Here is a 13153-nt window from a genome sequence, read left to right as displayed (position 1 = left end):
ACTGATCCTGTTAGAAATTCCAAGTGAAGGAGTGTCTCACTGAGATTTCTGCATCACAAATTCACAGGAGCACATTTCACACCCTCTGCGCAGTTTTGGAGTACCATGGGTTGGAGCAGACCATGATTCTTTTAACTTTTCAGCACTCCTTTTTTTTTAATCCTTGGAGATAACCATGAATGCTTCTGGGAAATACTACCTTAGCTGGTCTTCCTTGCAGTATTGACAGCCATAGCTTCACAGAAAAAAAAGAATTATAAAAGTAAAAAAATTGTTTCTCATAAAACTCTATTCAGCACTGCTAGTTACAACTGAGGACAGCAGGATCCTTAGCACTAGGGATATTTTTGTCATTTGTACTAAGGTTTTGCCACTGCAACAACATATCTGAGACATTTTCAGCCAACTCCAAATAACTTGGTACATCTACATGGCACAGGTCCTCACAGCACTGTGTTGGCATGGCTGTACCATGCCCACTTCCAGAGGAGGGATTGCCACATGATCCTCAGCATTTAAACTAATTTGGCATCGCCTCCTTGAAGCAGAGGGTTCTCTCTGAGGTGACATTGCCTTGTTTAGTATAAATACATGCTGGACATCACACATACATTTTGAACTTCACATTTGCCGATTTCTTGACTTTTTTAAGTAATTCCTTGAGACTACACTTTGCTGACACACATTTTATGCAGAAATTCCTCTCTTGGTGTTCATAGAACACTCTCAGGGATGTGAGATATCCAATCAAGCATGGAACTGAAACTGTCCCTGTGATCCAGTGATTTCCCATCTCTTCCTCACAACTTCTTCATCTGTCACCCCAGTGCTTCCTCTCCCTCTCCCTCTCCCAGCCCCAGATTTGGTTGGGGATTGGATTGTTCCCACCAGATGTTAGTCAGAAAGAACAGCTTTACATCCTATGCTCCCCTCAACTTTGAATTAATTTTTATACCCAAACCAGGACTCGTGTTTGAATCTTTAGGTTGTGCCTATCTGAACATCTCCAGATAACAATGGACTCCAAATTAATTCTTTAGAGTGTCATATGCTTTTTGAAATGAAGTTGATTAAAATCTTTTGAATTGTGAATGTTTGGAAGAGATAAATAACAACATTGTGCAATGAAGTTTTAGTTATTTGTCTTTTTCAAGGGCTGGTCAAAATCTTAGCACATAGATGGAAATACAATATTAACTAAAAGCGTAAGAAATTACAAAATAAACAAAGAATTCCTGTCATTATTCATCATCTGATAATATTGTTTCTACTACCAAGACTCTTGCATAAGAGACAGCAGAAAAATCCTCTGCTGGAAATCACATCCTAAGGTCTTTGAGATCCTCTACGGAGTGGTATGCAAATGTGAAATGAAATTTTAGAGAAGTTTAGAGCAACAAAGATTAGTTTCTTAAATAATTTATTTGGAATATATTAGGTATTAAATAACATCATATAGCACAAAGTGTTATCAGTTGCACTGAATTTGTTCATGATGACGCAGATAAGAAATCCCCAAAACACAAAGAAGAAACTTGACCAAAAAAAAGAAATCTTTGGTAGAGAGATCTAGGGAAATGCTTGCTGAATGTGACAGTAGGGAGCTCCTAAACTGAAAGGAGATCAAAGGAAATGATAATATGAACCGAAGCAATAACAAGAAGGGAAGGTTTTTAGCATAGAAAATACAACAAGCATGTTATGTTACAAAATTGCCAGGTTTCCTTTCCTCTTCCCAGTATGACAGCTGCTCACACGTTTTTCCTCGCCTTGGTGATTTGTGTTTCCTAGGATAGCGAGTGACTGATAGACCGAACAGCACCACCACGCTACAGCAGGGAGTGCTCTGATTTACTTGGACTAATTTGTCCTGCTGCAACTCCAGCAAGCCAGCAGACAGCTGGGAGGAGGATGTGGCTCATTACCTTGGAGGTGCCATGCAGAAGAGGCTGTGGCTCCATTTAGCCACATTAAGGTGGGGTGAAACAAACGAAGGACTCTCCGTGCCTTTCCTCTCAGCGGCTGCCCAGAGCCATCCTGGCAACTCACAAACCCAGGGACAAGCAAAGTGTTAGCAGTGTTCAGAAAGGAAACCAAATCGACGTGAACCCTTCCAGCTTTCTTTTTTCTTTCTTTCTTTTGGTCAAAATCTGTCCACTGGCATGCCTGTACCTCCCAGCACCAGCGCTGGATGGGGTGAGCTGTGTTCTTGTCAGACCTTGGCTTTTGTCAAGGCTGAGGACAGCTCAACTTTCCCACAGCAGGAGCCAGCCCTGGCTTGTTTGGTGCACCTGGTGCTTGGTGAGGCTTTGAAAGGCAGCTCAGCTTCAGGTGCCAAATCCCCTCATGCAGAAAGGCCGTGCATGCTGCATGCACAAACCCTCGTTCTGCTTTCTGAAAGCACCTCTTTGTCTCATGAACAATCAGAAACAGCCCAGGGACATGCTTTGGCCTACAGGAGCTACATTTCTTCACCAGTCATGAAAAATTGTCTTTTCTAAGCCTTGACATGTACCTTGGTCCACATGAAAATCAAGAGGCACTTGTGTCAGTGGAAGCAGGATCTCACCAGAAAGCCATTCTGCTTAAACCTGGTGTCATTTTCTCTGCTATTTTGGTCTGCTTATCAATCACATGAGCAGACCAGGCCTTGTCTGGCACAGGTTATAACTCAAGTCAGGAAATTAAATTGGATTTTTTTGTGGGCAGCAATAACGCACAGTGGCCACTTTCATGCAGCTTATCATGTAAATACCCACAGCCTGATGGTTCCTACAGGGCAGTGACTCATAAATGGAAGATATTTACACCATTTTCTTGTCCTTGCTCCGTTGGCCCCTTTGGGATGGTATTCAGGTGGGAGAACCTCAGCTAGGGCAGGTGAAATTGGGGAGTTTAAGGGCAGTCAGTGAGGTATGCATGCATAACCGTAGACACAAAGGTTTGTCCACAAAGGTTTTCACTGAGGATTTTGTCCTGGCGCCTCCCTCCCAAAAAGGACCTCCCCCATTGCCACAGCTCCCACAGAAGAACAAAGGCATTGAGTCATCAACCTCTTTTAAGGCAGCTGGGGTATAGCTGATCATCTTCCTTCCTGTGTAACTGTCACTGCTATGGAGAAGATTTACTTTGCCTATTGAACCCACTGAAACTCATCTATGACTATGGATTTTGTCGTTTTGAATCGGCACTTTTTGCTTTAACCTAACATTTAATTTTGCTTAATATGCTTTTCTCTGACATAAGGGGTCCCTCCAGTCTGATGAAGAAATATGTAGCCAGGTTCAAGGGCTAGGACTTAAATTTTTAAAAAAAGGAATCAAGCTAGAAATAAGATCCACAAGTTCAAGAGTGAGTGCAATTAGCCCCTAGAACAACTCATGGAGGACTGTGTCAAATATCATATCTCTCAAAATCTTTCACTACTGAGGCCAGATATCTGTTGTGGACAAATTTTATGGTGCTGTCATAATTCTTCATCTCAATAGTGTTTCCTTGAAATAGAATAGGAGAATAATCTCTTTCCCTGTCAGGAAAGAGAAAGAATTTCTATGTCCTGATTTATGGAGGAGATCTGGACAGAAGACTCTCCTGGCCTGGACTCTGCCATGACAGCAGCGAGTCCTTCCAAGCTCCCAAAGATCACAAGTTCTCCATCTGGACTTCCAGGTTTTTGCACGACCAAGGATTTCCTATACTATTAAATAAAAATGCAAATTAAATAGCAATAAATACAAATAAATAATCACAATACACAGAAGAGCAACCCACAGATTCTGCCAGGAGAGAGAGACTATCACACTAACACCGAGACTTGCACATCTCATTGTCTGCTAGGGGGATGATGCCTCTGACCAACACTCTACTATATTGCTGCTCATGCCAGGACAGGAGACACCACAGTTTTCAATCAGTGTCAGCTCTTCCATGCTCTGCAAGTGCGGGGCTTGCTGGAAGAGCCCCAGGATGCTGCCCCGGGCTGCCACTGCTGTCTGCTGCAGGCCTGGCTCTCCCAGAACCTTGACGAGGAAGTTGATGTATCTCATGGCCAAGCGGAGCGTCTCGTTCTTGCTCAGCTTTTTGTCTGGTGGGTGGGTGGGAATGAGCTTCCTCAGCTTGGCAAAGGCACTGTTGACATTTTGCTGCCTCCACCTCTCCCTGGTGTTGGTGAAGATCTTCCTTGTCATTCTCAAGGTGCTGCAAAGCAAAGGAGATGGTGAGTGAATGCTGGATACCCCTGGTTTTCACACAAGCTGCTTTTTTAGAGCCACTGTAACCTCTTGGCCAGTGGCAAGCACAGAGTGGTGGTGCTAGGCTTCTAAATTACCCCCTCTGGCTGGTGCTCTTGTCCTTCATGTCCTTCAAAGATTCACCCTAAAGTCATAATCAGAAGTATTAGAGATGCAACCAGATGTCAGAGTTCAGTAAGAACTTCACAAAGGAGGTAAAGGAGTTTAATTTCCTTATACAAACATTTGGGGAAAGCCCAGCTTCTCCAGGCGCCTCAGAGTTCTCCTGGAAGAGAATTCCCGACAGACAATGCATTTGTCATCCCACCAGGCTGTGTGAGAGCCACACGGGCACTTTGTATGGGGGAAAGCAGGCAGATCCAGTGCAGAACCTCTCCCCGCTTTCCCAGCCTCATTTCACACCTTCCTGGAGTCTGCACCCAGCTGGCCAAGCTTGGTGATTCCTGGCTGGAACTAAGACAGGTGGACTTCACCATGGGCCTCCAGTGAGCAGCCAGCCCACACCACAGACATGTGTGACTGTGGTTATTTCTCCAGGGCTGAGCAGTCTGGTTCGCTGCCTAGCCCACAGTGGCTGCAAGTGAATAAAGAAAAGTGTCTGGTGTCAGACACTTTTCAGTCTGGCTTCTCCTTTAGCCTCTGAGAAATGCCACAAATGTGATAAGTGCATGGGGGAAAGTGTGATCCCTACAAAGCATGCTGGCATCCCAGACAAAACCTCTCCCCATTTGTCCCCTGTCCACCCTCACAGAGCCAAGCAAAGGGAGCCCCCTGCCCAGAACAGACCTGGCAGAGTACTGAGGCAAGGGGTGCACAGTGATTTTAAATGCCATTTACCAGAAAGGCTGCCAGAGTTCTTTGTGCTGCCCTGACCTTTCTCTCACCACCATGGGAAAGTGCCTTCCCTTCTCTCCCACAGCCCTGGATGAGACAGACTCCTCCATTTCTGAAGCAGCTCTTTATGCCAATGGCACACAGACAGTTGGAGCAGGGAAGAGCTTTCCACAGCCAAGAGACTAAAGGACAAATGTTTTCTTACCCTCTTATGCATGTGAAAACCTCAGCTTTTTATACCCATTGGCAAACCCTTCTCTACTGTAGTCCTCTGAAGGGGAGTGGGGAGCAGCGGGAATAGCATTCTTCATGCCCAGGAAGAGGAAACTTTGGGATGACACCCCAGCTGTGATCCTCTTTCCATCTGAAGCAGCCTTACACTATGTAAGACACTCAGGGTTCACCAAAACACACAGTAAAAGTCCAAAGGATTAAAGAAACACAAATGTGTCTCACAGTTTAATTGGAATGCCCTGTCAGGAAGTCAAGGCAGGGAAGTTCCTGCCCAGCTCCTTCAAGTTTCACAGATCACCAGCTGCCAGGGGAACACATCTGCAGCACTGTGAGTCCTGTCACAGCTGTGTTCAGAGACCTCTGCTCAGGGATGCAGCCAGTACAGGCACACCCCTGAACACTGAAAATGCCTTCTTGTGCTGACAACACTTCACATGCTCCTCTTGGCCCTAGCCTTTGCACTGGTAACACATTTCTATTTTGGTAGAGGTCTGAAATTACTGTCATACCTTTAGGGGATGTAGAAAACTGTGTCATCAAAATGGCCTTGTTTCATGAAAGGCTCCTTTAAAAAACAAACCTTTATATTTCAGGTTGCTGAGAGTTTTTCTCATCTTTTGTAGGCTTACATTAAGACTCATTGCTTGATCCAAATGGGGATTATATCTCTCTTTTTATTCTTTTTTTTTAAATTGTTCTCCTACCCCGTGCATAATTTTTGGTTTGTGCTGTGGGAACAAATCTGCTTGGTGCTTTGCACCTACCTCAGATATGTTGCACGAACCTTTCTGGCAAGAGCACTGCCACTTCAGTGGTACAGATTTAAACACTGTCTTTCAGTGCTTCTCTGTACTGCAATGTTTTCAGTGCCCAAAGCAAAACTTTTGCCTTTACAGATTTATTCTTCCAAGCAGCTGCTCAGATCCATGTGAAGTACAGAATGCCACCTGCTTCTTTCTCTGTCCTCTGTTTTGGTGTTTATGTTGTTGTTTGATTTTTTCCTTTTTTTTTTTTTTCCTTCTGAAGACAGACTTATCTGTACAAAGGGAAGTTATTTGGGTTTCCTTGTTTCTTCTGATGGACTGGACTGTATTTTGCCAGGCCTCTGGGGCTCTGCACTGTAATTCTGCCATGTGGGTCATTTTTGCTGGGTACCTGTTTACATCTCTTTACAGCCACAAATACCAAGAGAGAGTCTGCCTCTTGTCTTCCTCCTGCTGCAGGCAGCCCCCAGCACAGCGCACCAGGAAAGCAGGTTAACACCCAGCCCTGGTGCTGTGAACATCCCCTCCGGCCCTGTTAGTGGTGTTATTGGTGGAAAAATAAACCCAGCCTACTCCTTCACGCCGTGCTTTCTTTGTCTCTCCACTCATGCCTTTGGAAAGGACAATGCTACGTTTGTGGTCACAAGCCTTGTCAGCAAACAGATGCCTTTGTGAGAGCAGCTCCTGCTTTGCACTTCAAAAACGTGTGCTTGTATTTCTGACATTTATTCGAGATCGGCAAACAGCTCCTTTCCTTTCCCAGCACCTCCTCTTGCTGGGGTAGCACTTTGGGGAGCTTCGTTTCGGGTGTAAGCCACCTTATATGTCTCTCCACCTTAAATTCCTCTCCTTTCTTTCTTTACTGGTGTGGGTTTCCTGTTGTTGTGCTTGGAGTTTCCATTAGAAACACAGCAGAGAAATTATCCTGGTCCAATCCTGCAGTGATTGTAATGTTTCAGCACAGCTTTTTCCTCTAGTCACCTACACATCCCTGAGTTCTCTGTAAGCACAGCACTTTCTAGCTAAAATGCAGCCAGTTTGCTGGCAAGGGAATCTGATTTCCATTTCTTTTATCTCCTTCCCTTCCTTCTTTTCCTTCCTTCTCTCCAACTCTTCTCACCAAACTTGTCTTTCAACGTATTATTTGCAACTTCAGGTCTTTGCTAATTTTGCACAACCAAGCAATGCATTCTTTAGCTTTCTCTGATGCACTGTATAAAATACAAGTAATCTACTTGGTCTGTTTGAAATCTGTGCAGAAATCACCTGTTTGTACAAATAACATGTAGATTTATTGCATTAACCTGCAGGTTTGGACTCTAGCTTCTGCTCACCTTTCCCAACCGCAGATTAACAGCCCCACATTTACCTGAGAATTAAAAATCTGATAAAACAGCAACTTAAATTCAAGAGGATTAATTCTGCTCTCAACAACGTAAATCTGGAAGTTTACACCATTTTCACTGCAGGAATTACGTTGAAGGACAACATTTTGCACTGAGGAAAGGATTTAACTCAGGTCGGGAAGGCATGTCCAGAAGTAGGATGTAAATGGAGTTTCATGAGCTAAGGTGCGCGTCTGCAAAGCGTAAAGAGAATCATGCAAAGAAACAAAGGAAAAACAAGCCATCACTACCCACCAAAGAGACAACTGAAGCTCTTTGCACCCCCTGCCGAGCCATTTGAAAAATATAAAAATGTGTGGTGGGCTGAATCCTGGCTGTTTCTAACGCAGCCAGACAAAAGACTAAGCGGCGGCGGAGATGAAGATCTCTCCCAGCAGCAGTTCTCACAGGCTCTCCGTGCTAAAGCCTTTCAGGCAATTCAGGCAGCAGCAGAGCAGCAGAGCAGCTTGGGCACAAAGCACATCTCTGCCAGACATTCCCCAGCAAATGGCCCCCGAGCCAGCGGTTAATGTCTGAGCGCCGGCAGGGGACTCGCCGGCAGCCCGGCACTCAGTCATAATTAGCAGGATGCTATTAACTAAAGATCTTGGGCGAGAAAGTTCCTCCCTCAAGTTATACCTCTGACCTCGGTGAAGTTAAATCCATGTTGAAACTGGCCGCTGGAGACCTGCTCCTGCAAATCTTAATCAGACAGCAGATGCCTGCTGCCACCAAGAATTGGAGTGCTTCTAGTAAACCTGCGGTGCCACACCATCACTCCACAGGGGAAACCCGGTGCCTGCTAAAATTGGTTATTTAACACACTACGCTGGATTTTGTTAAGTCCCCCCAGCCCTTAAGTAAATGGCAACAGAAGAGCAGATGGTTTCCTCTCGCAGGCAGGTGCTTGGGAGCCCGATCTGCCACGGGGAGCAGAGATTCTCCAGCTATCACTCCTTGCTGCTATGCTTTGTTCGCTTTGCATCCCTGTGATCTGGGCAGGAGGAGAAAGGGGGAATTCACAGTTCCCCTCTTCCGTTTCACACAAGCCTCAGAGCGTGGCACTGAGATTCACACAGAGGGCAAGATTGAGCATGGGTATTACGAGACAAAACACTACCTATTGCTGATATGGGACTTTATTTTTTTCCCCCATTCCCTAGGAGGAATAAACTCACTCCTTGCAGCTTAACTATGCACAGTTTCCTGCATGGCTGCTTGGATTTCAGGGACTTTCTTTGGGCTGGGAGGGGAAGGAGGGGCAGAGGGGACAATGCACCCCAGCTTGATGGATTGCAAGAGGAGCAGCTCACCACCACGTACAGGCTCCTCCCTCAGCTTTCCTCAGCTCATTCCCCCCATTGCTGCCTCCCTGCACCTCAGTGCTGACCCTTCCCAAAGTGGCTCCCACCCAAAATCCCACAGGTGTACCAGTGGACAAGGACACAGAGAGATCTCAGTGCTGAGAGTGAATGCTGGGCTGGCAACCAGGGAGTTGAGCTTCTGTCTGTGTTTCTGTGGTTCCCTTGCCTCAGGCAAATTCTTTTTTTTTTTTCTGTTTTTCTTTTTTTCTTTCTTTTTTTCCCTGCACCCCCTTGACCCTCCTACTTATTAACCTTTGCAAGGTTTGTGGAAAAAAACATTGTCAAGTGTATGTCAGAATTTGTGTGTTAGAGCAGACACAGGCACGGGGTGGCCCAGCCTTGCAGTGCCGGTAAAATGAATGAGAAGAGCCTTTCCCTGTATCCCCAGGGTGATTCCTTACACTATCAGTGAACTTCATTTTATTTCAAATAAGATGTGGGAAGAGGAACTACTTCAGGAGTAAACAAGGGCTCCTTTCTCTGTCTCATGCCTCTGTTGGGGGCGTTACGTGACAATCGCACCACGGCACACAGGAGAGCAGAGCAGCAAAAGCACTATAAAAATCAGTCCATGCTGACACAGTGATTTACCTTTTTTAGAGCCTTTAAATCTAGGACAAAATGCACACCATAGAATCTCTGCTCCTGGGAGCCCTCCTGTCTAAGGGCAGCATTTACAGAAGCTCTCACAGTCACACTTGCGCTCTCACTGAACCTTTAGAAAAAGGAAATCACTGGAGTCTTCAAAAGCAGCTGTGTGAAGGTCTCAGGACTGTCACCCTTCGTGTTTGGGGTTACTGTACTGCACATGATCCCAGTTCCAAGGGGCAGCTCTTTCACCTGACCCAGTGCTGCCTCTGGGTTGCTGAGCTTTGTAATCCAGTTGCCCTCCTGGAGGGTTCAGGTCTTCAGCATCGAGAAGCTCTCTGCTTTCTGAGAAAATCAGACTCCACAGCATGCACACTGTGCCATCATGGCCTCTAGGCCTGCCTTGGGAAAGGAAAATCTGCAGTGAAATGAATGTGCTGCCACCCAGATGGGGTTTGGGAGAGCACAGAGTATGTGGCCAAGACCTTGATAGTACTGATAAAGATGTAGCTCAAGGAAAGGTTTACATATGGAGTGCAAATGCACTCTGCACATGGGAGTGGGCTTTTTTGGGGGTTTGGGGGTGTTGTTGGTGGTGGTGGTGGATTTTTTTCATGTAGCTCTCTTCTGCTCAATATTTTTATGGCTCTTTGCAGAAAGATGAATTATACCAAAAAAAAAAAAAAAACACTCATGGGCTGCAACAGCTTTTGCTAAATGGAGTTCCAGTGCATTGGCAGGGGCATGACAGCTTGCTAAGCTGAGAAAGGAACATTCTGCCAGGTTTAGCTTTTATTTGCTGAAGTTGCACTTGTGCTGTTTTCTGTTCCAGAGAATCTGAGAGTCTCTCTTGGAAAAGTGCTTCTCTGGCCTGAATGACAGTTCCTGTGGATTTCCTTTAACAACAGTCTCTGCCAAATTAACAGCCCAAGTACTGCAGAGAGACATCCTCACAGTGCTTTAAGGTAAACACAGAGAAGGAAAACAGTTGGGTTCTGTTCCAGGAGTTCTTCAGGTCTCTTTTTTTTTTTTTTTTTTTGCACACAGACCCAGTGTGCAAAACCCTGTTCCACACTGATATTTCTCCCACCTCACTGCATCACCCATTCCTGCCTCCCTCTCTCTGGCCCAAGGAGGCAGGACGGCAGCTGTGAATAGCTGAAAACTTTTTCCCTGCCTGTGTATGTAGGGAAGTCCACATCCTTCTTCAAGTGAGGAGTGGGACCAGATGCTGCACATTTTACAGCTCAGCAGAGAACAGCTTGCAGCACCTCATGCTGTTACAGAAGTTTTTGGGGAGCAAAAAGGGGGAAATCCAGCCAATGCAAAGGATGTTTGCATCAGGGGGAATGTGGATATTTATTATGTTTGGATGTGACCCCCAAACAATATTTGCTTTTGCTTTCTATCCTGCTCTGAGGCTGGTGGCAAATCTGTCTGTGACTCAGCCACAGCAAGGCTGGAGGTCTGACAGCACCCAGTGATTTTTCTTCCTGCCACAGCTCCCCACAGGCTGCTGCCCACCTTGGGTCACACCAGTCCCTTGGGTCACCATGAGCACAGAGGGACGTGGCCACCACGGCAAAACACCAAAATGCCAAAAGTGAGAGGCAAACCGCTGCAAGACAAAGAGCACAGCCCCATCTTCCCCTGAATGCCTTGCCACCAGCGTCTGTGGGGCTGCTCCTGAGAGAAACAGCAGCTGAAAGATCATCCCTGCCTCAGTCACCTGTGTTTAGTCCACAGATTTCCTGCCTGGCATGCTGGCTCCGTGAGCACATCATTCCTTGGATCACCTGCTCATATCACAACTACTTTAAAGGTTTATGTAAACAGGCAGTAAAACCAAGCTGTCTTTATCTTCTGGGGTTTTTTTCTGGTTTTCTGCGTTTTTTTTCTGGTTGGTTAGCTTTGTGGTTCGTTGTTTGTTTGGCCTGTATTTTTTTTTTTTTTTTTTTTTTTTTTTTTTTTTTTTTTTTTTTTGTTTTTTTTTTTTTGTATCTGTGTGAGATAATATAGAAATGCATGGTGGAAAAAGATTCTGAAAACAAAATATTGTCCTGTAGTGTTACAAGGAAATTGGGAAGGATAGGGACAGCTACTTCAAAAAATGTGCATGTTTTGCTGTTTATTAATTTTCTCAAAAAAATTTTTTATGCAGAAGACTATCTCTGGAAATAGAAACGTTTTATATTGGCAGTTTCAAAAGTTTTGCCAGAAATCTGAGAGTTACTAGTATTTAACAGGAAAAGTGAATTTTTTAAAATATGCTAAGCTTTTCCTCCTAAGTGCACTGTTGAACTGCAGAAAATTCAAATGCCTATATGTTTTACATCTGCATCAGCTGTTACACAGATAACCAGTAAAGTATGGAGATATTTTTAAATATGTGAGGATTGGAATTTAAAACTTATTCCTTACACTTTTACTAGTTGACTCTGTCAGTGAATTTCCACACATTAGTGAGTAATTAGTACATGATTATTTGTGCTTTTGCAAGGAATTTGTCTTAAATATCAAACAGCATTGGAGAATTCACTTAAGTTTTATTTCTAAACTCAGGGAATCTATCATGCTCTATCTAATCCTTTTGCACCAGTGCAATAACTCTGATTTACAGCAGCTTGCAGTGCTATAAATGAGTTTGCCTAATGTGCGATTATACAGCTGTAAGAAAATCTAGGAATAGTTAAGAGCAGTGATTATAAAATCACTTTCGTTTCCTCTACATCTCACCACCAACATTTCTCTCAAAAGTAGTAAAACTAATCAATATTTTCTTCTGGTAAGGTGACTCACTGAGTCCCTGTGGGGACTAAGAATTTGGAAAGTTCAGGTACAAACTGTCTCTTTACTTGATGAAGTGCAGCCACCTGTAAGTGGCTGTTTGTCAGATGAGATGCCTTACTCTTAAATTTTTGATGACAAGAACCAGAGGTGCCACAACAAGAAATGAAAATCCAGAGAACTGGTAAAAGGCCACTGCAGAAATCCCTTCCTTTTAGGATATTCCCTGCTCGGAGTGGAAATTTTGGCTTCCCTAAGAAAGTTGCAAGATAAGCCCAAAAGAGGGGAGGATAGTGGTAAAGAGAAGAGGCCATTCACTTACTTTTCTGCTACTTGTGCCTCTGGAAACCTGCTCAGGGGGCCACCAGGCAGCAAAATCAGGAGCTTCCTGTGATTCTTTCCTGACTGCTTTTCCAGTGCCTGCCCACGGAGCTGGTTCTTGCTGGAGTCAGCCTAGCGCTGCTGGTCCCGGCTGCCTCATTTATAGAGTAGCAGTTCCTTTGTCTGGCGCGTGTCACCACTAGTCCTGGCAATCCAGGGAGCTTGTTTTGCATCTCCCAGGAGATGCTCTCTCTGTCTTGCCTTTTCTCTGCTCGCCACATGTCCCCCCTGCCCTTCTCTGTGGCTGGCGTGGGGTGGTAGCTGGAACCATCCTTGCCAGCTTTTAGTCACTTATCTCAGGGACTCTGGCTAGAACTTTGCAGGAAAGGATGGAACCAGCTTTAGCAATAGTCTAATTTTACCCTCTTTTTCCTCTTCTGTTTGAGGACATTATTTTAAAAAATTTACTTATTTATCCAGCTCTGACATTGTCAGTGTTTCCAGAGGCTGAGATGGCTCTTTCAAGTGCCCTTCTTGTCACGGCTCAGAACTGAGGAACAGGCTGAGGGTATTTATTGCACTCCCAAGCAGGAGGAAGCTCCTGCTCTGCTCTGACAGAATGTGAG

The 13153-nt window shown here is 44.9% G+C and overlaps 1 protein-coding gene across 1 annotated transcript; it reads right to left on the bottom strand.

Annotated features, from left to right (window-relative positions):
* Positions 1-1164: 1164 nt before the first annotated feature.
* Positions 1165-12650, bottom strand: TAL2 (TAL bHLH transcription factor 2). The gene is made up of 2 exons (XM_030969485.1): positions 12529-12650; positions 1165-4197 (listed from the first exon to the last, which is right to left on the bottom strand). The coding sequence occupies exon 2, from the start codon at positions 4185-4187 to the stop codon at positions 3834-3836; it is 354 nt and encodes a 117-aa protein (XP_030825345.1). The 5' UTR covers positions 4188-4197; positions 12529-12650; the 3' UTR covers positions 1165-3833.
* Between the last annotated feature and the right edge of the window lie 503 nt (positions 12651-13153).

This window comes from Camarhynchus parvulus, chromosome Z, assembly GCF_901933205.1.
Source record: "Camarhynchus parvulus chromosome Z, STF_HiC, whole genome shotgun sequence".
In the NCBI taxonomy this organism is placed as follows: Eukaryota; Metazoa; Chordata; class Aves; order Passeriformes; family Thraupidae; genus Camarhynchus; species Camarhynchus parvulus.
Note: the sequence above shows the minus strand (reverse complement) of the source record. Positions and strands in the feature narration are given on the sequence as shown.

Excerpts from the sequence above, each read along its gene's own strand:
- TAL2 (XM_030969485.1), bottom strand. The coding sequence starts at position 4,187 with ATGACAAGGAAGATCTTCACCAACACCAGGGAGAGGTGGAGGCAGCAA.